Source organism: Falco peregrinus, chromosome 15 (genome assembly GCF_023634155.1).
Source record: "Falco peregrinus isolate bFalPer1 chromosome 15, bFalPer1.pri, whole genome shotgun sequence".
Lineage (NCBI taxonomy): Eukaryota > Metazoa > Chordata > Aves > Falconiformes > Falconidae > Falco > Falco peregrinus.
The window spans coordinates 1668567-1688893 of record NC_073735.1 but is presented as its reverse complement, the minus strand read 5'-3'; the positions used below and the strand labels follow the sequence as shown (position 1 = coordinate 1688893).

Below are 20327 nucleotides of genomic sequence, written 5' to 3'. Positions count from 1 at the left end.
AGCGTGGTGTTCCGCACCCCCAGAGGTGGCACTGGGAGGCCAGGTTTAGTTCTGGCACTCTTGTTCCCTGCTGTCCTGATGGGAGTTTGATTTTTTTTGCTGCCTCCTGCGGGGCGTGAATGTCAGCTGCCCTGCAATGTCATTTTTTTAATCTAGAGGAGCCTGGGCTTGTGAGCAGAGCCAGCTTGCCCTTTGTTGAGTTATTTGGAGGAGGACGGGTGTGAAGCTGGTGTCCCTGGGGTGACACTGTGTGCTCACTGCCCTGGCTGTGGAGGTGATGTGCCCCAGCGGAGGCAGGGGGTTGCCTTGTTGATCTCCTGGGCGGGACGCTGACCTTTTTCAGCCCTTCACTTTCTTTCTCAAGCAGTTCAGGAAAAGATGTGGAATTCCAGGTTAGTGGAGGAAATCACTTTATACTAAACCCTTGGCCATCTGCTGGCTTTCTAATTGCAAACTGTGGGTGTGATTCGTGGCCGTGCCCTTGGGACGAGGTGATGAGAGCAGCCCTGCGCCCTGGGCGAGGGACAGCGTGCCCGGCAGTTGCCGTACGCAGGGGCTGGGTGAGGAGCAGGGATGAAGTGGGCAGAGCTGCCTGCAGCAGGTTTTGGGAAGGTTTCCTGGGGGCTGGATCCATGTGTGAAGGGCAGCGCACGCTCCTGCGCCCCGGTACTGCAGTCTCCAGGGACGTGCACGCAGTGGCCTCCCATGGGCCAGTGAAACGCAGCTGGGGCTACTTGCTGGGCACCTTGTGCTTGGGGTGAGGCAGGGTAGGACGCAGCGGGCTCTGCAGGGGGGTGCTGCTCGCGCTGGGGAGGGTGTCCCTGGGCTGCCAGCGTGCGATGCCTCCCCTGCCGCTGCCTGGCCATTGCTCCTTGCTGCTTGGCAGAGCTGGGCCAAGGAGACCTTCGAGAGAAGGGCCTCCTGCCAGCTTTGCATTCATGGCACTCCCGGCTTGGCCCTCTTTCCAACACGCGGGCTTCGTGGCGCTGCTGCCAAAGCCACCGCTGTGCCTGCGTTTCTTGGGCTCGGTGCGACGTGAGTGCTTAGGTGTCAGGAGCGGAGGTGAGGCTGCGGTGGCTGGCAGGAGTTGTCCCTTTAAACACCGGCTCCAAGGAGGGTAATCTGCCGGATTAGGCGCTGGGAAGAGGATTGGCATTAAAGGGAACGTCTCCTCCCTTCCCCCATGTCCTGCAGCGTCCCCTGTCATGTGTGTATGGAAACCCAGTTCACTTTCTCCTGGGCAAGCAGAGAGGGGGCTTCTGATCTGAGGGGCAAGGGGAGGAGGGCAGAGTGTGTGCCATGGGACTGGGCCTCCTCTTCCTCACCGTGCTGGTCGTGCTGGTCTTCTGCGAGGATCCGGAAGGTAACAGGGTGCTTGGGGGAAGAGGGGGGCTTACAGGGTGCCCCCAAGCTGCTGGCACCTGGCTGGACCAGTCTTCCCCAGCAGGGAGCAAGGCCTTCGTCACATCCCTGTGCCGAGGCTTGGTTCGGGGGAAGCAGGGGCTGGGGGCTGCTGGGGGATGCACTCCTCGCCGCAGCCAGGGTTGGGGGTGCGCTGAGGCGAGCCTTTGCTGGGCTTGTACCACCTGCTTGCAGGTCGCTGAGGAGCTGATGGGAAGGGTGGTCCTCAGCCCCCCGCCCAGCCCTGCTCTGCCTTGCTCCCTGTGGCACCAGGAGACCTGGATACTTACTGGTCTGGCACGGCGCCCATCTGCTTGGGGGGCTGCAAGGGGAAGCACAAGGAGCTGAAGAGGAGCCAGTGTGGGAATGGCAGCTGCTGCTGGCTGGGCTACAAGTCCTTCTGCAGAGGTACAGCCAGAGCGGGGAGACTGGGGGGTGGGAGGGGTGGAGGGGGCTGCAGGGCTTGGTGCAGCCAGCCTGGGGAGGGCAGGTTTTGTGCCACACACACATGCGTGGAGTCTCTCCAGCATCCTGGTCCTTGGAACGCAACCTGGGGCACCCACAGATCCTGCCCAGCCCCCTGGTCCTCACCCAGGACCCACAACCTCGTGTGGGTGCGTCCCCTCGGGCTGCCGCTCTGCCGAGCAGGCTGCACAGGGTGCTGCTGCCCCCGCACTGCCCACGGGAACCTCCCTGTCCCCAGTGAACTGCGGGCGACCCGAAGCGGACTTCAACTCGGTGGTGTACGGCAACGACTGGTGGGTCGGCTCAGTGGTGCGGTACCGCTGCCGGCCCGGGTTCCTGCTGCTGGGGGACCCAGCCAGCGCCTGCCAGTCCGACGGCCGCTGGACCCCCAAGCCCACCTGCCTCCGTGAGTACTGCTGGGGGCCCTGCTGAGCCCGAGGGGGGACCTGCCTGCATGGGGAGGGGCGGCAGGGTGGCTCCGATCCCTCTTTGCCCCTAGCCCTAGCCCGTTGTGGGAGGGCTGGTGGGCACCCTGTGGCATGCTCTTGCAGGGATCTGCCTGCGAGGTCGGATTGAGATCAACGAGCGGGACATTACCGGGACGTGCTCTTCATCTTGCAGCACCCAGGCCCACCTGGGAGCCTTCCTCAACCGTGGCTGCATCAAGATCTCGGCCTGTGTCACCAAGCACTCGGGCTGGGCACGCTGGTTCCTGCGCTGCAACATCTGCGAGTGCGACTGCCACGTCCCATGCGGTGAGTCCCAGTAGCAGCTGCCCACCTCCGGTAAGAGCTCGTCTCGCTGTTTTGCAGGGAAGGGTTGGGGCTGAGAACTGGGAGCTGCCAAACAGCTCAAAATCTTGGCTCTTGCTTCTCCTTACAGCTTCCTCCGGGTAGAGCTGGGCCATCCGGGGCAGTGGCCACTGGCCCCACGCCGAGGGAGGCTTCCACCGTGGATGTCTGCTTCCCTTCGCCACGTGTCTCCATCGCTGCCCTCCTTCCATAAGCTCTGTCTGTCCCAAGGCTGCCGTCTCGGAGGAGATGAGATGTTTGGACAAACTCCCTTGCAGGGCTGCCTTCCTGCCCGGCCACGGCTGGGAGCAGCAGGCGCTGGGGAGCTGCGTGGGTTTCCTGCAGCTGGGCTTGGGGGTGTTGGTGTTTCAGCCTCCGTTTGTCCGGCTGCTTCCTAGAGGAGGCTTGTGTCCCCTTTTGGGGGGAGGGGGGTAGCGTGCGTGCCAGTGCCTGTTGCAGACATGTCTGTCCCATCTGTGCTGCAGGGTGTGATTTCTCCCTGCCAGGTATTTCCCGCGCGGGCCAGGCTCTGGGCTGAGAGGTGGATCTGCCCTCTGTGCCTGCTGCAGGCACCGGGCACAGCTGGAGTGTGGGGTCTGCCCACTGTCCCGACACCATGGGCAGGGGTCTCAGGGCAGAGCAGCCTGGCCAGGGCTGCATCACCCCTTGCTGAGGAATCAAGTGTTACAGTGGGACAAACTGCCCTACAGCCTCGCCGGGAGCTCTGGGGCCAGAGCAGCCAGCGTGGGGGGGAAGGTCTCTCCCATGGCCTGGTCCACACGCTGGCTGCAAGGGATGCTCCTGCCAGGGATCTGCAGTCATTGAGCCCCTTTCCCCAGGGACTTCTGGGGGACACAAAGAGGCATGGCAGCTGATGCTCTGCAGCCAAGATGGGTAAGGAGGTGCAATGGGGGTGCCCTGAGCACAGCAGGGCCCTTTTTGGTCCTGTAGCTGGAGAAAAAGACCTGGAGTGTGGCCTCCCAGTGACTCCTTCCAGGCACTGAAGAAGGGAGCTGAGGCTGTGGCCCCTCACTGCCTACCGGGGGGGTTGTTAGCCTGTGCGTGGCTGCTATTAACGTGGCCCTTAGCAGGAGCAGCTACCTCGGGCACATCTGTAACCCTGTGCTGTGCCACCTCTCTTCTCAGGGGTGGGTTTCTGACCAGGCTTCCCTCCCTAAACTCTTTGTTGTCCCCACTAGCCCTTCACTTCTCACTGTGGCAATGCTCAGTGGGTTGCATTGGTGCTGATGCTGGTACCCAGCCTTGTGCCCCCTGGGGACTGCCCTGGCTCCCTCTGAAGCAGCACTGGAAAAGCCAGAATTTTTATTCTCCCAGGGAAGGAGAGGAAGGTGGTCTGGAGCAAGTGTGATGGGGCTGCCAGTGGAGCTGAAGGACCAGCAGCACCACCGTGGGTAATTAAAATGTTTACAGGAAATCATCCAGGTTTTCCTGTCATGCAAAGAAATTTTGCTGCTTGCTCTGTCCCTGGAGCCCTGGACATACATGACGGAGCCAGGACAGGCTCCCTCTGCCCCTGCTACCATGTCAGCCACCATGGGCCACATGGCTATGGTCAAGGCCACTGTAGGAAGGCCCTAGCTGGGAACCAGATGGATGCTGAATGTGCCCATGGCACTGGCCACCAAGCCCTTCTGGGCACTGGCCTCCCATCCCTGCTGCCTTCCACCTTGGAACACTAGCCCAGCAGGATGCTGCAGCAGCACCTGCCAGCTGCTGTATGGCCACCAGCTGAATCTCGGGGGCTCCTGACTCAGCCTCAAGCCGCTGAGGAGGAGCTGTAGCACCCAGGGGGGCTACCCAGGCCCTGCTGGTGCCCACCTGTAGGGCAGCACAGCTGTGCTGTGCAGAGTGGGCCTGGGCTGAGGGCGAGTGCCCTGGGGGTGGGAGGCAGGATGCTGAGTGCAGAGCAGACTGGATGGGTCCAGCGTGCCTTTTGTTCCATGAGGAGATGATTTAAGACCTCTGCGTGGAGCGTGGCTCCACGGCCACCTCCTCGTGCCCTCCGCCCGCCCAGCCTCTGGGCTGCCCTGCCCCACAGTCTCTCTTCTGGCTGGATTCGGCTCTGCCAAGGCGCCAGATCTCTGCCCCAAGCTCTGTCCCAGCCCAAGGCTGGCTGTGGGAGGGGAAAGCTTTCCTTGGCTCAACAGATGGGTTTTTAATTAATACTCTTGTTAGTGCCACTCATTTCCATATGTCTTTCGCGTTTAAGTGCCGTGGTGGGTGAGAGGTGTGAGTAACATCGAGGCTGGAGCCAGGCATGGTGCTGCGGGGGGTGGAAGTGTGTGGGGGGGGCGAGTCCCACATGATGAGCTGCAGAGGTGACCGTGTGCTGGGGTAAAGCCGGGGGGGGGGTGGGGGGCACCCTCCTATCAAGGCCCTTTGCAGCTGGCTGTAACCCCCCAGCCCTGGCTCCCATTGTCTGCTGTGGGGGTCCCAGGCAGTGCTCTGCTGCAGCCCCTGCTTGTGCTCCCATGGGGGTGACCTGTCCCAGGTCAGCGCAGGGCTGAGGGGGGGACAGGAGCGGATTTAGGGGGTGCTGGGCTTGGCGGGGGTTGGGCTGACAGTGGCAGCGGGGTGGTGGGCTCTGTCCTGTACGCGAGCGGGTGGTGTGGAGGTGTTCGAGGACAGGGTGGCAGGGACAGGGCTGCGAGCCCCAGGCTGGTGTGCTCGGCTTGCTCGGGGCCTTCTTGGCTTGCAGGGAGGGGAAATAGGGCCTGTCCCTTTAAGAGGATTTTTTTTCTCTGCCTGGCAGCGCTGGGCAGCCCATCCTGCCGCCCCGACAGGCAGCGGCAGCGGCAGCAGCAGCAGGAGGGACAAAGCTGGCGGAGAGGGGCACGGTCGAGCAGCCGGGCCCGGGGGGCTGCTAGCCACCGCTGGGGGTCGGACCCCCCGCCCAGCGCAGCCCTGCGGAGGATGGGGAGCGGAGCCCGGCTGGGGACCCGCGGGGGCAGCGCCCCGCCCGGCTCCCGGCGCTGAGCGCCCCCCGCCCGGCCGGGGGTCCGCGCCGCGCCCCAGCCCCCGCCGCGGGCATCGCCCCTTTGTCTGCGCAGGAGGGAGAGGCGGGGGGCGCTGCGGCGGAGGCACGGCCGCGCTGCTGGGGAGAGGAGCCGCAGTCCGCCAGGTGAGCCTGGGGACCCCTGCCCCGGGGACCCCCGCCCCGGGGACCCCCTGCCCCCCGGAGCCGGGATGAAGGCAGAGCATCCTTCGGCCGAGCCGCACCCCCCCCCCCCCCCCCCAACCGCCGGCCCCGGGGCTGGGCTGAGCCGGGCGAGCGGCTTGCGGGATTTAGCGCTCCTTGTAACGCCCAGCCAAGGAGTCAAGGTGAGCCCGAGGGCGCCTTGTGCCTGGGGTGTCCCCCCCGCTCCCCGAGCCCCCCATCCCCGAGCTGCCCATCCCCGCTGTGCCCAGATCCTGCGGCTGCGGGCGGTGGGGGGGCTGAGGGCTGGGACCCCGCAGTTCTCCTTCCCCGGGCTGGCTTTCATCCAGCCCTGAAAGGGCTCTGTCCGCAGCGGCGGGAGAGGGCTGGGATCTGGGAGGATCCGGGAGGATCCCGCTTCCCTATCCAAGGGCTCCTGTGTGTGCATTGCAGCTGCAGCCAGGAGCCGCCTGCAGCCTGCGCTCAGCAAAATGTAGGTTAGCGAAGCATTAGGACCCCAGCCTTGGAGGCGAGGTGGGTGCTGGGCCCAGCCTCCTCGGGCTCCCTGTGCTGCGGGGACCCCCAGCTCCCTCCCTGGTGCTGCAGTGGGACCTGGGGTTAGGGTGCTCCCCACCCTGCCTGGCTTAGCATCACCCAGCACCGCAGAGCCCTCAGGCCAAGCGGGGACGAGCCTGGCTGTGCTGCAGGCGGCTGTGGGGAAGGTTGCAGGCAGGAGACACCGCCGAGACGGAGTGTTTGGGCAGGTGCGCGTGTGAGCATCATGCGATGGTCCCAGTTAAGTACTGGCCTGATCTCTGAGGCTGTGCTGGTAAGAGCTGGGAAGGTGGGATGAGCCAAGGGAGGCAGGGAAGGGTTGGCACTAGCAGGGCCCCCTCCCTGTTCTGTTCGGTCTGTCCCAGTGAGCCCATGGGGACCCTGGGCACCCGCCGAGGGTCTACCAGAGCCAGGACTGCCCTGTCCTAAGAGCCTGGGTAAGGCACAGTGTGCTTTGTCCGAGAAACTGCCTGGAACAAGCTGCTTGCTTGGGCCCCTGCACCCGTGTCCCCTGGCCAGGCCAGGCAGCGGTGGTTCCTTGTGAGCCCTTAGGGACGTCCAGGCACAGCTGGGTGTCCCTGTCTGAGGGCAGAACATCAGCTCTCCCACCTCCCATCCTGTGCCCACCAGGGTGGACAGGAATGGAGCAGGGAGCTGAGCAGCAGCAGGGCCAGGGCAGCTGAGCAGCCTGCCAGCCCCGGTGCCAGAGCTGGACCCAGCTGCAGGAGGTACATGAATTATTGACTGTGGAGCTGATCAGCTGCCTCTTGTCATGAGCCCCTTGCTGCAGGCTCTGCTGCCCTGGCCAGGTCCATCCTTCATCCAGCTGTAGGTGCCAGACATCACGGGGTGGACATGAGCAACAAGAGCTGGAGCTGGTGGGAAAGGGTGTGGGAGGACTGGCTGTGGGCTGGTCCCTGCAGTCCCTGGGAGAAGGGCCCGCTGTGAGCTGATCCCTGTGCATTTCCCACAGAGCGGCAGGATGGCGGAGAAGGGTATGGATCCCGCATGTGTCTCCATTGCCCTGGAGGACACGGTGTGCCACGCCAGCCCCCCAGATGCCCCGCTCCTCACCACCCACTTGAAGAAGGTAGAGAACCACATCACAGAGGCCCAGAGGTTTTCCCACCTCCCGAAGCGCTCGGCTGTCAACATTGAGTTCATTGACCTGTCCTACTCTGTGCGTGAAGGCTCCTGGTGGAGGAAGAGAGGTAGGAGCTGCTGGCTGGAGAAGGGCAGGGGAGGGGACCTGCAGGGCTAGCGCATCCCTCTCCCGTTCCGTGTGCCTTGATCTCACCCAGGCCCCCAGCATCTGCCTCTCTGCTGGATTTATTGCTTCTCTGCCAGTTCCTGCTCCAGCCTCTGCAAGCACAGAGTGCCTCAGCTCTCTGCTGCTGGGAGCTCGCCTCGGTGCGTGGCAGCAGGGCTTCCCGCAGGAGCCACAGCGGGAGCTGCTGGAGCTGCTGGCCCCTGCGGCGGCGGGGGCTGCCTGGGGGGGCCAGGCTGCCCGGCCCTGTGCTCCGTCCGATGCGCCCGGTGCTGTTTGCACCCACGCCATGGCCGGTGCTGGGGCCGATGAGTGGAGGGCAGGAGGAAAGCGGATCGCGTCCCGGGGAACGGGGGTGCATGGGGCAGATGGGGCAGCCTGGTTGAGGGGCAGCCGGGATGGATGAGTCTCCCCAGCACTGTCGTTTGGGGTATGATGGCTTGGCGTGACGTGCCGACACAGGAGACCCCAAGGGGTGCCCCAGCCCCGAGCCTGGCAAGGCCAACACGTGTGGTTTGCGGGGGATTTCCCCTCCAGCAGCCCCCCGCAGCTGGGGCCACCGGCCGCTTTCCTGCATGCGGCTCTGGCCAGGAGCTCAGGGAGGGGAGAGGGGAGGCAGATGGTGGCTGGTGGGTGGTAGTCTGCTTTAATTAGCTCTCTCGGTTAATGGGATGCCAATCAGGCAGCCCCATGAGAGGGAGGGGGGGCTGATCTGCAAGAAGCTGAAGGCAGGCAGGGATGAGCGGGGGCCTGGGGTGAGCAGCCCAAGGGCGCAGGGCTGCTCAGCGAGGTGCCCTGCCGGCCAGGAGCACCGGCTGGGGCCTCAGACCCTCTCCCCAAGCAGGCTAGGGAAACTGAGGCACTGAAAGACAGTGGGACCAGCCCCGACGCCCCCCAGGATGAGGTCTGCCTGTTTGTCTGGGATGCTGAGGAAGCATCCCAGGATAAGGAGCTGCGGCACAACCATGGGTTCCTCGGGGCAGAGTGTGCTGTAGCACCCAGGAGTCCTGGGGACCAGCTGCTTGCCAGCGGGCTAGTGCCCTGCAGGGGTGGAGGGGGAAAGGCACGGGCAGCTAGACAGGATAGGAGCATGCCGAAGGGTGCTGGGACCCTGGGGTGGTAGCAGGAGGGTCTGTCCTGTCCCCCAGGCCAGGCACAGGTGGAGGAGCTGGCGGGGAGCTCCCGGTGCCTTTGGCCACAGCCCGCAGGATCCGTCCGGCTGCTGAGGCAGGAGGTTACTGGCAGTCAATGAACGCAAGTAACCGCTGCGCAAGCTGCAGTGGCGCCGACGTGAGCAGCATGCGCGGTGCTGGAGCTGCGTGCGTGGTGCTGGGATGCGCCGGGGGGCTGCTGGGCGTGCTGGCTCTGCTGTCGTCATGCACAGCCCCCTGCCCTCCCCTCCTGACCCTCCATCCTGCTTTCAGCCGGGATAGAGTTAATGTCCTTCTCATTAGCTGGTGCAGCGCTGGTTTGGATTTGCTGTGAGAGCAAGGTTGATAGCACGCGGATATTTTTGGTTGCTGCTGGGTAATGTTTATCCTAAGTCAAGGACTTGTCAGTTCCTCAGCCCCTGCCAGGAGAGGGCTGGAGGGGTACAAGAAATTGGGAGGGGACACAGCCAGGACGGGTGACCTAAACTAGCCAAAGGGCTAGTCCATACCATAGAATGCCAAGCTGAGTACAGAGGTTGGGGGGAGCTGGCCGTGCCCAGCCCCTCGGTGCTCGGGGACCAGCTGGGCAGCGGGTGGTGAGTGATTCCATTGTTCGTCGCTTGTTTTCTTTTCTCCCTTCCCTTTCGATTTTGTTCCTCTCTCCTTCTCCCTCCTTTTCATTATAATCATTATTACTATGATCGGTTTATTTTATTTCCATTATTAAATTGTTCTTATCTCAACCCTCGGGTTTTACGTTCCTTTCCGATTCTCCTCCCCATCCCTCTTGGCTGGGGGGAGCGGCTGTGTGGCACTTCGTTACCAGCCAGGGTTAAACCACGAGACCCTCCCTGCCCCTCTGCCTGCGGGCGCTCCTGGATGGAGGGTGCCTGACTCCAAGGGGTGCAGAGGAGGAACCGGGAGCCTGGGGTGCCGGACCCCTGTCCTGAGGATGGACAAGCCAGAGGGATGCCCACCTAGCGTGGTACTAGGGCCGTGAGCTGGTCTGGCCCTGAGGCTTGCCCCAGCCTGTGGGCAGGAGACGGGTGTGTTGCCCGAGCCCAACACCAGTGCCACCACAGTGTGGCAGGGGCTGGGGGGGGGCATATTTCCAGCAGGAAGATGCTCAGGTTTGGTCCGTGGCTCACCGTGGTCCTAGCACCCTTATACTCTCGCTTTCCTGCTCGGGCTGTGCTTTGGGGGCAGCTCCTGAGAGCCTGAGGCTGTGCCTGTTCCCTACTCCCGACACATCATGTTCCTTCTGCCAGAAAATGCTAATCAGCTGCATTTAAAGCAGAGATAATTCCAGGTCTGATTAGCAGTGGCTGCTGCCGGGTGTCACAGCATGAATGCCAATGAAGGCAACCACTGGGGACGCAGCGGGCTCGGGGACGCTGCCTGCCCCATGCTACCCAGCTTCTTGCTGCCCCTCTCCGCCGGCCATGGGGACCAGGATGTGACAACACGCCCAGGACCAATGTCACAGCTGGGTGATCTTCCTTAGCAGCCACGTGCCCTGACCCAGGGATTTCCCTGGTCTTTGCTGTGATCCAGGGCATGTGCTTCTTCGGTGCTGGAAGTTGGTGGGGTCAGCCAAGGACCAGGGTCACAGGGATCATGCTGGAAATGACAGCTGCTGTGGCTGTAGCCTCGGGCACGCTGGCACGGACAGTCTCCAGGCACACGTAGCCCCTGGCATGACGCACGGGGGTCCTGAGGTCCCCCAGGTGCTGGGATGGCATCGCAGTCCCTGGAAAGCAAACGCACGCTGCTCTCTCCCTCCAGGGTACAAGACTCTCCTCAAATGCCTGTCAGGGAAGTTCTGCCAGCGGGAGCTCATTGGGATCATGGGGCCCTCGGGTGCTGGGAAGTCCACGCTCATGAACATCCTGGCTGGCTACAGGTGAGGCTGGGGGGGAGCCGGCGGGGCCGGGGGGGGCAGGGCTGGGGGGGCTCTGCTACGTTCCCCCACGCCTCTTTCCCGCAGGGAGACTGGCATGAAGGGCCAGATCCTGGTGAACGGCCGGCCGCGGGACCTGCGGACCTTCCGCAAGATGTCCTGCTACATCATGCAAGATGACATGCTCCTGCCACACCTCACCGTGCTGGAAGCTATGATGGTGAGCGACGCAGGAGCCAGGCAGCCTGGTGCTGGGGCACCCCGCGGGCTGTGTCCTCCATCAGGCTTTTCCAAGGGCTCCAGCACACGGGAACAAAATCCTGCTGATCTTGCTCCCTGCATCCTGAGCCCTTGGCTGGGCAGGGACAGGGCCATGGTGCAGGCGATTGTGTTTCCTACATTTGACAACCGTGTCTCTCTGCCCACCCTCTCCTGGCAGGTCTCTGCTAACCTGAAGCTGAGTGAGAAGCAGGAGGTGAAGAAGGAGCTGGTAAGTGCAGAGGAAGATGGGGCCAGGCCCCCTCATCTCTCCCCAAGATGGGGAGAGTAGGGATGGGAGGGCCCTGAGGGGACCAGGGGATGCTGAGAGGCTGCCAGCAGAGGAGGTCTGAAGGGAGGTGGCAGGTATGGGGTGAGGGTCCACGGGAGCTCATGGTGAATGAGGCTGTCTCGCAGGTGAACGAGATCCTGACGGCGCTGGGGCTGCTGGAGTGCTCCTACACCCGCACCATCTCGCTGTCGGGGGGCCAGCGCAAGCGCCTGGCCATCGCCCTGGAGCTGGTTAACAACCCTCCCGTCATGTTCTTCGATGAGCCCACAAGGTGAGGCCGCAGCCGGGGCTCCCCAGCACCTTCCCCTGCTGGGGGACACCAGTGTGGCTGGCACCCTCTGAGCACCGCAGGGATGCAAGACCTGAGGGGGGATGTGGCTGTGCCCACCAGGGCTCCCAGAGGGCAGGGTGGGGGCTGCACAGGGGTGCCTTTCTCCACCCATCTGAGAGGAGGGTGCCCACAAGGGGAGGCAAGCGGGGGCATCTTTAGGATGTGCTCCCCTCAACTCTCCCTTTCTCTCTCTGCTGTCTCTTTCTCTTCTGCCCCATCCTGCGTGGCCACAGCGGTCTGGACAGTGCCTCCTGCTTCCAGGTGGTTTCCCTGATGCGGTCCCTGGCTCAGGGTGGGCGCACCATCATCTGCACCATCCACCAGCCCAGCGCCAAGCTCTTTGAGATGTTTGACAAGGTTTGGGCTGGGCTGGGACACGGGATGCCTCGGGTGGGTGGGCAGGGTCCCTCTGGCCCCAAGACCCAGGGAGAGAGGCCGTGGGAGGGACAGGCTGCAGGCATTTGTCCTGGGGCTTGTATGGCGCACAGCCCTGGTGGCCGGGGTCTGGCAGGGGTGGCCCGTGTCACCCTAGGACGGGGAGGTGGGTGGGAGCCAGCAGCAGTGCTCCTGGCTGCTCTGCACCCGCCGTATCCTGGCTTTTTCTTGCAGCTGTACATCCTGAGCCAGGGCCAGTGCATCTTCAAAGGCATCGTAACCAACCTCATCCCCTACCTGAAGGGTCTTGGCCTCCACTGCCCCACATACCACAACCCCGCTGACTTCAGTGAGTGCCTCTGCCCCAGCTGGGGCCGTGGTGGGAAGCAGAGGGTGGAAAGGTCCAAACCCAGTGCCCAAGCCCTGGGGGCTGCCTGGCATTCCCCTGGGATGCCCAGGGAGCAGGGCTACCATGTGGTGCAGCATTGCGGGGTGGGGGCTGTGCTGGGCTCCCACCCCCCGGCCCCAACGGGGTCACAGGCTTAGGCAGGTGGAGCAAAGTGATGGTGAGGCCTGGCTCAGCACCTCTCAGGGGTCCTGTTCTTCTCCACAGTTATTGAGGTGGCCTCAGGAGAGTATGGGGACCTCAACCCCGTCCTGTTCCGTGCCGTTCAGAATGGCATGTGCACCATGGCCGAGAAGAAGAGCAGCCCCGACAAGGCAGATCCATCGTGCCCAGCACACTGTGTGACGGTGAGTGGGGACAAGAAGAGCCTCCTGCAGTGACGAGCAGTGGCAGGTAACGGGATGCTCACCCAGGGGCACCTCGGTCCTCCCCGCCACGATGCACAGGTGTGCTGTGATGCCCAGAGCCCCTTGGACACGGTGGGGAGCATGAAGGTGTTCAGCCAGCCTCTGCTTGTCTTGAGCAGCAGCCCTGTGCTGGCAGTGCCTGTTCTCACCCGGGGGGCTCCCGGGGGGCTCCCTGGGAGCGTTTGGGTGCTGTCCTAGCAAGGACCCGGCGTTGGGAGCTTGACCCGTGTCCCTGACTTGCAGGACGTGGACCACATCGAGAGCCACACGTTTGCTACCAGCACTTCAACCCAGTTCTGCATCCTCTTCAAGAGAACCTTTATCTGCATCCTAAGGGACACGGTGAGGGCAGGGGAGGCTGGGCCAGGGATGGAGGGATGGAGCCTGGCATGTCGGTCACTGGGGGCAGGCAGAGACCGGACTTGAATGTGGGCTGGCGTGGGGCTCACCCTTGAGGAGCAGGCAGGTTGTCCTCTCCTCCCCTGGGATGCTCATGGGGTGCTGCCCTGCCTTGCTGAGCCCGGCACCCTCCGTGCCTGCAGGTGCTGACCCACCTGCGATTCATGTCCCACATCTGCATCGGAGTGTTGATCGGGCTGCTCTACCTGCACATTGGCAACGACGCGGGCAAAGTCTTCAACAACACTGGCTTTCTCTTCTTCTCCATGCTCTTCCTGATGTTTGCCGCGCTGATGCCCACCATCCTCACCTGTAAGAGGCTCCTTCCCCCCAACACCCCTTCACTGCTCCTGACCCCTGGGGCAGAGGGGGAGCTCCGGCTGAGTGGGAGCGTGTCTGCGGGGAGGTGTGTGGTGGAGACAAATGAATTAGACAAAAGAGGGGAAATAGGAGAGGAAAAAAAATCCAAACAAAGAGGGGAAAGGCTTCTGTTTGGGTGTATTGCAGTTTTGCACTTTAATGTTTGGCTGTGATGAACTTGCTGGCTCAAAGCAGAATGCTGGGATTTTTTTTGTGCTGGGAAAATGTCGGTGAGGCTGCATTTTCAGCTGCTTCGCCCCTTTTCACTTCCTTAAAAAGTTTGCCTAAAACCCCCCAGCCAGGCTGACTTTTCCATGCAGAAAGTTCCCACGTGGGCCACTGACGCGTTTCCCTGGGGGGGATTTGAGGACCCGCTCGAGGCGCAGGCAGGAGGCTGCTCGGTGCCAGCGCAGCACCATGCCTGCCTGCACCAGGGCAGGTGGCAGCGGGGGCCGGACAGCCCGGGGCACTGCCGGCTGCTGACTCCTTGCTCCCCTGCAGTCCCCCAGGAGATGTCTGTGTTCCTGCGAGAGCACCTGAACTACTGGTACAGCCTGAAAGCCTATTACCTGGCAAAGACCATGGCAGATGTGCCCTTCCAGGTGAGCTTTTGGCTAGGCTGAGGAGTGGCCCTGATGCTGGCCCTTCCTTGGCACAGCCAATTGCCTGACTACCCCCCTACCCTGGGCTGGCTTTTCAGGGGTCCCTGCTGCCCTCCAGCCCCCAGGGAGGGTCTGCGGGGTGAGGGTGGCCGTGGCTCCAGCAGGGTGGTCTCTTTGCTTGCCCTTCTCCAGGTGATCTGCCCCATCGCGTACTGCAGCATCGTGTACTGGATGACGGGCCAGCCACCCGAAGCCACGCGCTTCCTCCTCTTCTCTGCCCTGGCCACCGCCACGGCCCTGGTGGCCCAGTCCCTTGGGCTTCTAATTGGAGCTGCTTCCACTTCCCTGCAGGTCAGCTGGGGCCCCGGCTTTGCCTGCTCTGTGGAGGTGGGAGGAGAGCTGCAGGGGGTCTCGTGATGAGGAGGGGTGGAGGGAAGTGTTGCCCGTAGGTGGGCAACGTGTGCCTATGGATGGGGATGAGACACCCAGTGGCCTCTGCTCCCCAGGTGGCCACCTTCGTGGGACCCGTCACTGCCATCCCTGTCCTGCTCTTCTCGGGCTTCTTCGTCAGCTTCAAGACCATCCCCACCTACCTGCAGTGGAGCTCCTATGTCTCCTACGTCAGGTAGGACCCTGTGCTCTGGCCAGAAGCTCCCTGCCCCGGGTCCCCGTGGGCTGGGGAGAGCATGGGGCTGCCGGGGTACGTGGCGACGCTGGTGGTGTGCTCTGCCGTAGGTACGGCTTCGAGGGCGTCATTCTCACCATCTATGCCATGGAGCGCGAGGACCTGGAGTGCCTCGAGGACTTCTGCCCTTTCCAAAAACCCATCAAGATCCTGCAGGAGCTGGACGTGGAGGAGGCCAAGCTCTACCTGGACTTCCTTATCCTGGGCATCTTCTTCATCATCCTGCGGCTCCTGGCTTACCTGGTCCTCAGGTACAAAGTCAAATCAGAGAGATAAAGGGGCTGCGGGGCCCCAGTGCCGTTCCTGGGCCTGGCCTGCTGTGAGATGTTCTGCAGATGGACACGGTGCTCCTAGCAGGTCACGGACCATGGCGGAGGCGTCGGTAGGTGCCAGCCAGGCCTGGCTCAGTCGAGAAGGGTTTTGAGATATCTCGGAACTGTTTTAACCTTTCCACACACTCTTCATTGCAAAAGTTTTGTACAGCCCTGGCATGTGCCACCCTCTCCCTCAGGACTGCCGAACTCCATGGAGCTTGGGTCCTCTCTTGTCACCCCTGCCCAGCACTGCCCTTCGCCGCCGAACACGTTGGGACACCGGGAATGGTCCTGTGGAGGGGGCTGTCTGCTGAGCAAGGCGGGGGGGAGCCGGCTGCTCCGGGCAGGAGGGGAGCAGCGCCCTGGGAATGCCTGAGCCTGGGGCTGGAGCCAGGAGGAGGCACCTGCAGGGCATGGATCTGTGGGGCAGGGCATGGATCTGTAGGGCAGGGCATGGATCTGTGGGGCATGGATCTGTGGGGCAGGGCATGGATCTGCGGGGCAGGGCATGGATCCGTAGTGCAGCACATAGCCCCGTTGCTCGCCCTGCCCAGCAGCATGTGTGTCAGTGCTAAGAAGAGCCCAAAGATGCAATAGGCCAAGTTGCCCAAGGCTTTAGTGTTCCCTGTCGCCATAGCCACAGAAATTGCCACATCCCCTTTTTCTTTCTGCAGAAATCCTCCCCCTTTTTTTCTTCTTTTCTTTTTTTTTTTTTATAAACCCCACTGCTTCCCAGTCTGCATGGAGGGGAAAGGGAGCCAGCAGGCCAGGAAGGACTTGGGGCTCCATCTCAGACTTCTGCTTGGATGCCATCGTCAGAGATGGGATCTTCAAACCTGGGGATGTGGCAGGGTCTGTGGGAATGGGACAGTATTCGCAGCCCTTAGGGAGCCTCACGTTTAGTCCTGTTGTCTCTGGGGTCAGAGCCAAGAGGATAAAATAACCAACATGGAGACAAGTGACTGGTCCCTTCAAGTGCTGCATGGAGCAGGGAGGGTTTAGGTTCTCACAGCCTGCCAGGGCCAGGCAGCTGAGAAGCCGGGCTGGGCTCAGCCGTGCCATCGCTGGAGCCTCTACTGCAGGAGAAGAGCTGGCCCGGAGCCCTTCCCTTGCACCGTCTGCTCCTCAGCCCTCTCCCCCCAGCACAAACGTGGCTGTCTCAGCAGAACAGGGTGGACGAGCCTCACTCGGCATCGGCTGCGCAAGGAGGGGACGGCAGCCCCAGGGACGCCCAGCCTCGTCACAGTGCAGACCTCCCCGGTGCACTGTGCAGAACGGGGTCCCAGCAGTGCCAGAACTGGAAAGCAGGTATGATCTTGGAGCAGTCTGTTTGCATTGGGTGACCCTGACACTGGGAATTACTTTGCACTCTGTGACTGGTATCAGGGAAAGGTCCCTTTTGGCAAGTGTCTCTGGTAGCTCCTCCAAAGTCACCTGCCCCTCCACACCCCTTGCGGAGGGAAAGCATTTCGGCACCTCGCTGGCTCTCCAAAGGAACAGAGCTGAGACCAGAGCTGCTGGGGCATCCGCACATGCTGCTGTGCTGGGAACGCAGCACGCTGCTTAGCTACACAGCACAGGCCTGTCTGTGGGTGTGCTGGCACTGGTGTCACGGGGTTGCACTGGTCACCCACGCACATGAGAACCTGCTGCTTTTTTAGTGAGCACGAACACGGGGAAGGCAGCTCTGCCCCATTCTGGCACGCTGGGCTCTGGTTCAAGTGCAGTCTGTGAGATGCTGCTGCTGGCACGCTCTAAGCAGCAGGGCATTGCAGGGCAAATGCCAGATTTCAGCAAAATCCTTGAGACTGTTCTTTGCTCTTACTGGCTCGTGTTGGGATGGCTCCACGCAGCAGGGTCTGGCTGGCACGCAGGTGGACAGCAGGCGTGTGGCAGCACTGATGCTGGGCGCTCAGCAAGGTCGGGTTTCCCCTGCCTGGACAGCATCGCTGGGAGGAGTTTGTAGCCATGGGGCTCTCCTGCACAGGGGGTCTGGAAGGAGGACGTGCCCCGATGCCCTTTCTGTGCTGAGCAGTTGGGATTTTCCCCAGGGGCTCTTGTCTGACTTAGCACTGTCCCTCACAAAATTCCCCTCTGCTCCTGGATCGTGCTTCGCTGCCAGCCCTGTGCCATGCACTGCCATGGAGCTGTGCCAGCCCGGCGGGCTGCAGCCTCCTGGGCATGACGCTGCCAACCGCAGCTGCAGCGGCACGGTCGAGGAGGGGAACGGTCCCCATTCTGCTCTGTCACGAGGCGGATGGGAGGGCAGGGAGCCAAGGGGATGGTGGAGCTGCAGGCTGTCCCCCTTCTCCATCTCACTGTCCGTGGAGCTGATGGGACCAGTTTGCCATTTCTGCCCCACTCTGGGGCTGGTGAAGCATTGCCCGGCACCAAGTGCGCACTGCTGGGCTGAGGGTTTTCCCCTGGATAGACACCAGGATGGCAGGAGGTGCCTGTGGTGCAGCCCCACCAGCTCCTGCCTGCACCCTGGCAGCGGGGGTTCTTGTGGTGGGTCCTGATTCCTGCACGGCGGAGGCACTGCTGTCCCCAGCGCTGTGCCCTGCTGCCGCCTGCACCCAGCACGGTGCCTCCTGCGACACCCCTGTGCCATCGCACCCAGCACCACCACACTCTCAGAAGGACCAGGACGAGATGGACTAGTGATGGCCCATGTGTGGAGCAGAGGGGGCTACCAGCAGGCACTTGGTGACTGCCACTGCCCACGTCCCTTACGTGCAGGGATGCTGCAATGGAAACCTTTGCTGGCCAGCCTCTGCTGCTTGCAGAGAAACCCCACGGGACAGGCTGGCCAAGCTTGGTGTGGCCAGGGAGAGACTGCTGGGACAGGTAGCTCCACAGGTGGCTGCTTGGACCAGCCTGTCCGTGATGATGCAGCTGGCAGCACCCCCAGGATCTCCAGGACAGTTCAGCACAGCCTGGGCCTCCTGCGCCAGTGAGAGCGTGGGTTACAGAGTCCCAGCTGACCAGGTATGCAGCCACTGTGGGGCAGAGGGCCAGGAGGACTTGTCCACGGAGGATGGCTGTGTCCCTGAGCTGGGCAAGGGTGCTGGGGAGCAGGGGTTATGGGGCAGGTGCCCCTCGTCTGCAGGGCCAGGGCCGCAGGGGTGCTGCGGGTGCCCTGGCAAAGGGCACGGGCAAGTGAACGTGTTGGTATGAGGGAGCCATGAAGAGCGAGGGATCTGGGCACCCCGTGGCACAGGGAGCCTGGGTCTGGCAGACCCTGCCCCAAGCAAAGGCACCTTTGGGGGTGCCTGAAGAGTGAACTGAGCTAAGGTGCCAGAACGGGGCCACCCGCTGCTCCTTCCACCACAGCGAGGACAGTCCCAGTGATGGTGGAAGGCACAGAGGAATCCAAAGGGACTGAGCGCGTTTGCACTGAGCCCTGCAGGCTGGCGTGGCTGGGCCAAGCACTCGAGATTTACTGCCCCTCCGCTGCCCAGGTGGCCCCCTGCCCCACCGAAGTGTGGGGGGGGGGGGTGTTGTCTCTGCCCTGGCATGGCAGAGGACCGGGGTGCAGCTGCCCTGCTCTGGGGGGCCCTTAGCAGAGCTAGGCTCAGCTGCCCTAGCCCACTGGCTAGCAGGCATCTCTTCAGGGCAAGATAAGCACCGAGCCGGGCTGCGGTGGGACCACTTGGCAATGACACTGGTTTTGTGGTGTGGGGCCAGGGGTGCCCAGGCTGGGCAAGGAGCACCCGTGTGCTGGGCTGGCGTGCAGCAGCGAGGATGCACTTTATCAGAGCAGGGGAGCAGGGCCACGGGTGCTTCTGGCTGCAGGAATCCCACCAGGGAATGCGTCTGGATAATCACGAGGAGTGTGCTGGAGGAGAGCAGGCTTCTTCCCCCACACCTCCTCTCCCCTCTGCCTTCCCTTGCGATGCACTTTGAATGGATGAGGCTGTGGTTGGTGCCGCGGCTCCAGCTCCCTGGGAGCACCGGTTGAACCTCAGCCCACCTAAACCTGCTTCAGCCCCTTGGCCCCCGCAGCCCACAGGCAGGGTTGTAGCAGGTACTGCCTCTCCCTCACGTGTGCTGTCAACGCGGGCAAGGCAAGCAGCGGTATGGCCTCTCACCTGCACACATGTCCAGGCCACCTTTGTCACATGCACAAGAAGAGCGACTGCATCATCACCCAGCTGGTGCTAGGGTCTGCTGGAGGGGAGGCTGGGCTAGGACAGGGAGGGGATGGGGCTTCTCCCAGGGTTTCACCTCTCTCTTAAATCAGGCAATAAAACAGTGTTTCCTTCTCACTGTGTGTGGACACCATTTGTCCTGTCCCGATGCCACGGGCAGCCTGGGGCTGCCTGGGATCTCTGGGTGCATCCCTGCCGCGCTGGAGCCTGTGGGTTTTGGTTTTTTTTAGCCTTTGCTGCACCCACAGGTGCAGAGGAGGCTGTACAGCGGGGTGCCCGTGGGGTGAGATACAGGGCTGGGGTGCAGCATGCAGGGGTGCGGCTGTTGAAACCCGTGCTTCCACGTGACCACAGGTGAGCTGCTTTTTTCCTGGGACTGTTGGCCAAAACAAGATGCAGATAAGAGCTCAAAAGCCACGGCAGTCTGCTCGCACAGCTGTAGCTCTGCGGTGGTAGCCGCACGTGGATGGCATTTGCCCGGGTCCTTCTGCCTTGCTGGGAGGCTGCCAAGTGGGGCCAGGGCACCGCTGCCCACTGCTGCAGCCTGGCAGGACCCAGGCAGGGCAGGGGTGAGCCCCTGGGCTTGGGCGTGGGGGGCACGGGGCTGCTGGCATGGCCCTGCTGGCTCTCTGGGCTGTGCCACACATGCAGGTAAGTGCCCCGTAGGGACAGGGTGCCCAGGTCCCAGCTTGCTGCTGGTGCTCACTAGTGTCTGGAGGGCCCCAGGAGCTGTTGAGCAGGCAGAGATGTTACGGCTTATTTCAGTCTTTCTGAGATTGTACTTGTTGGATTTCACACATCAATAAAACTTATATTTATAGTGTACTGCCTGGATGCCTCCCCTCCCTGAGCGGACAGAGGGCATGCACATGAGGGGAGATGCGCGTACCGGGGTACACCGACGGGCATCCCTGTGCTGGGGTGTGGAGCTGTGTGCTGGGGGGCAGCATGTGGACAGGGACAGTGTGCAAAGGTGCACAGGGGGACACGTGCAAGCCTTTGGGGTGCAAGGGGTGGCTTTTGGGGTTACCAGAGTGTGAAGCCTTGCCCTCAGTCCTGC

At 62.7% G+C, this 20327-nt stretch overlaps 2 protein-coding genes across 3 annotated transcripts; both read left to right on the top strand.

The window, feature by feature from the left end:
- Nucleotides 1-1080: 1080 nt before the first annotated feature.
- On the top strand, nt 1081-2974 carry LOC106112462 (CUB and sushi domain-containing protein 3-like). Of its 2 annotated transcripts, none has more exons than XM_027785511.2 (5): nt 1081-1363; nt 1675-1809; nt 2105-2272; nt 2418-2621; nt 2749-2974. In XM_027785511.2, the coding sequence occupies exons 1-5, from the start codon at nt 1300-1302 to the stop codon at nt 2760-2762; spliced, it is 585 nt and encodes a 194-aa protein (XP_027641312.1). In that variant the 5' UTR covers nt 1081-1299; the 3' UTR covers nt 2763-2974. The 2 variants fall into 2 exon arrangements, with proteins under 2 accessions (XP_027641312.1, XP_013153934.1); XM_013298480.3 differs by having other exon boundaries at nt 1084-1363; nt 2418-2651.
- On the top strand, nt 2966-19384 carry ABCG4 (ATP binding cassette subfamily G member 4). The gene is made up of 16 exons (XM_055819326.1): nt 2966-4069; nt 5431-5799; nt 7343-7580; nt 10573-10690; nt 10775-10907; nt 11127-11177; nt 11363-11508; nt 11802-11925; nt 12178-12292; nt 12557-12696; nt 13000-13098; nt 13299-13467; nt 14017-14117; nt 14310-14468; nt 14624-14742; nt 14853-19384. Exons 3-16 carry the CDS (start codon nt 7352-7354, stop codon nt 15076-15078), a joined length of 1929 nt encoding a protein of 642 aa, XP_055675301.1. The 5' UTR covers nt 2966-4069; nt 5431-5799; nt 7343-7351; the 3' UTR covers nt 15079-19384.
- The last annotated feature ends 943 nt before the right edge of the window (nt 19385-20327 follow it).

What these genes read in the sequence shown, in the direction of transcription:
- LOC106112462 (XM_027785511.2), top strand. Translation starts at nt 1,300, where the DNA reads ATGGGACTGGGCCTCCTCTTCCTCACCGTGCTGGTCGTGCTGGTCTTC. An exon ending in CTTCTGCGAGGATCCGGAAG is followed by an intron (nt 1,364 to 1,674) that starts GTAACAGGGTGC and finishes CTGTGGCACCAG; the next exon opens with GAGACCTGGATACTTACTGG. An exon ending in CCCCAAGCCCACCTGCCTCC is followed by an intron (nt 2,273 to 2,417) that starts GTGAGTACTGCT and finishes ATGCTCTTGCAG; the next exon opens with GGATCTGCCTGCGAGGTCGG.
- ABCG4 (XM_055819326.1), top strand. Translation starts at nt 7,352, where the DNA reads ATGGCGGAGAAGGGTATGGATCCCGCATGTGTCTCCATTGCCCTGGAG. An exon ending in TCTGCATCCTAAGGGACACG is followed by an intron (nt 13,099 to 13,298) that starts GTGAGGGCAGGG and finishes CCGTGCCTGCAG; the next exon opens with GTGCTGACCCACCTGCGATT. An exon ending in GATGCCCACCATCCTCACCT is followed by an intron (nt 13,468 to 14,016) that starts GTAAGAGGCTCC and finishes GCTCCCCTGCAG; the next exon opens with TCCCCCAGGAGATGTCTGTG.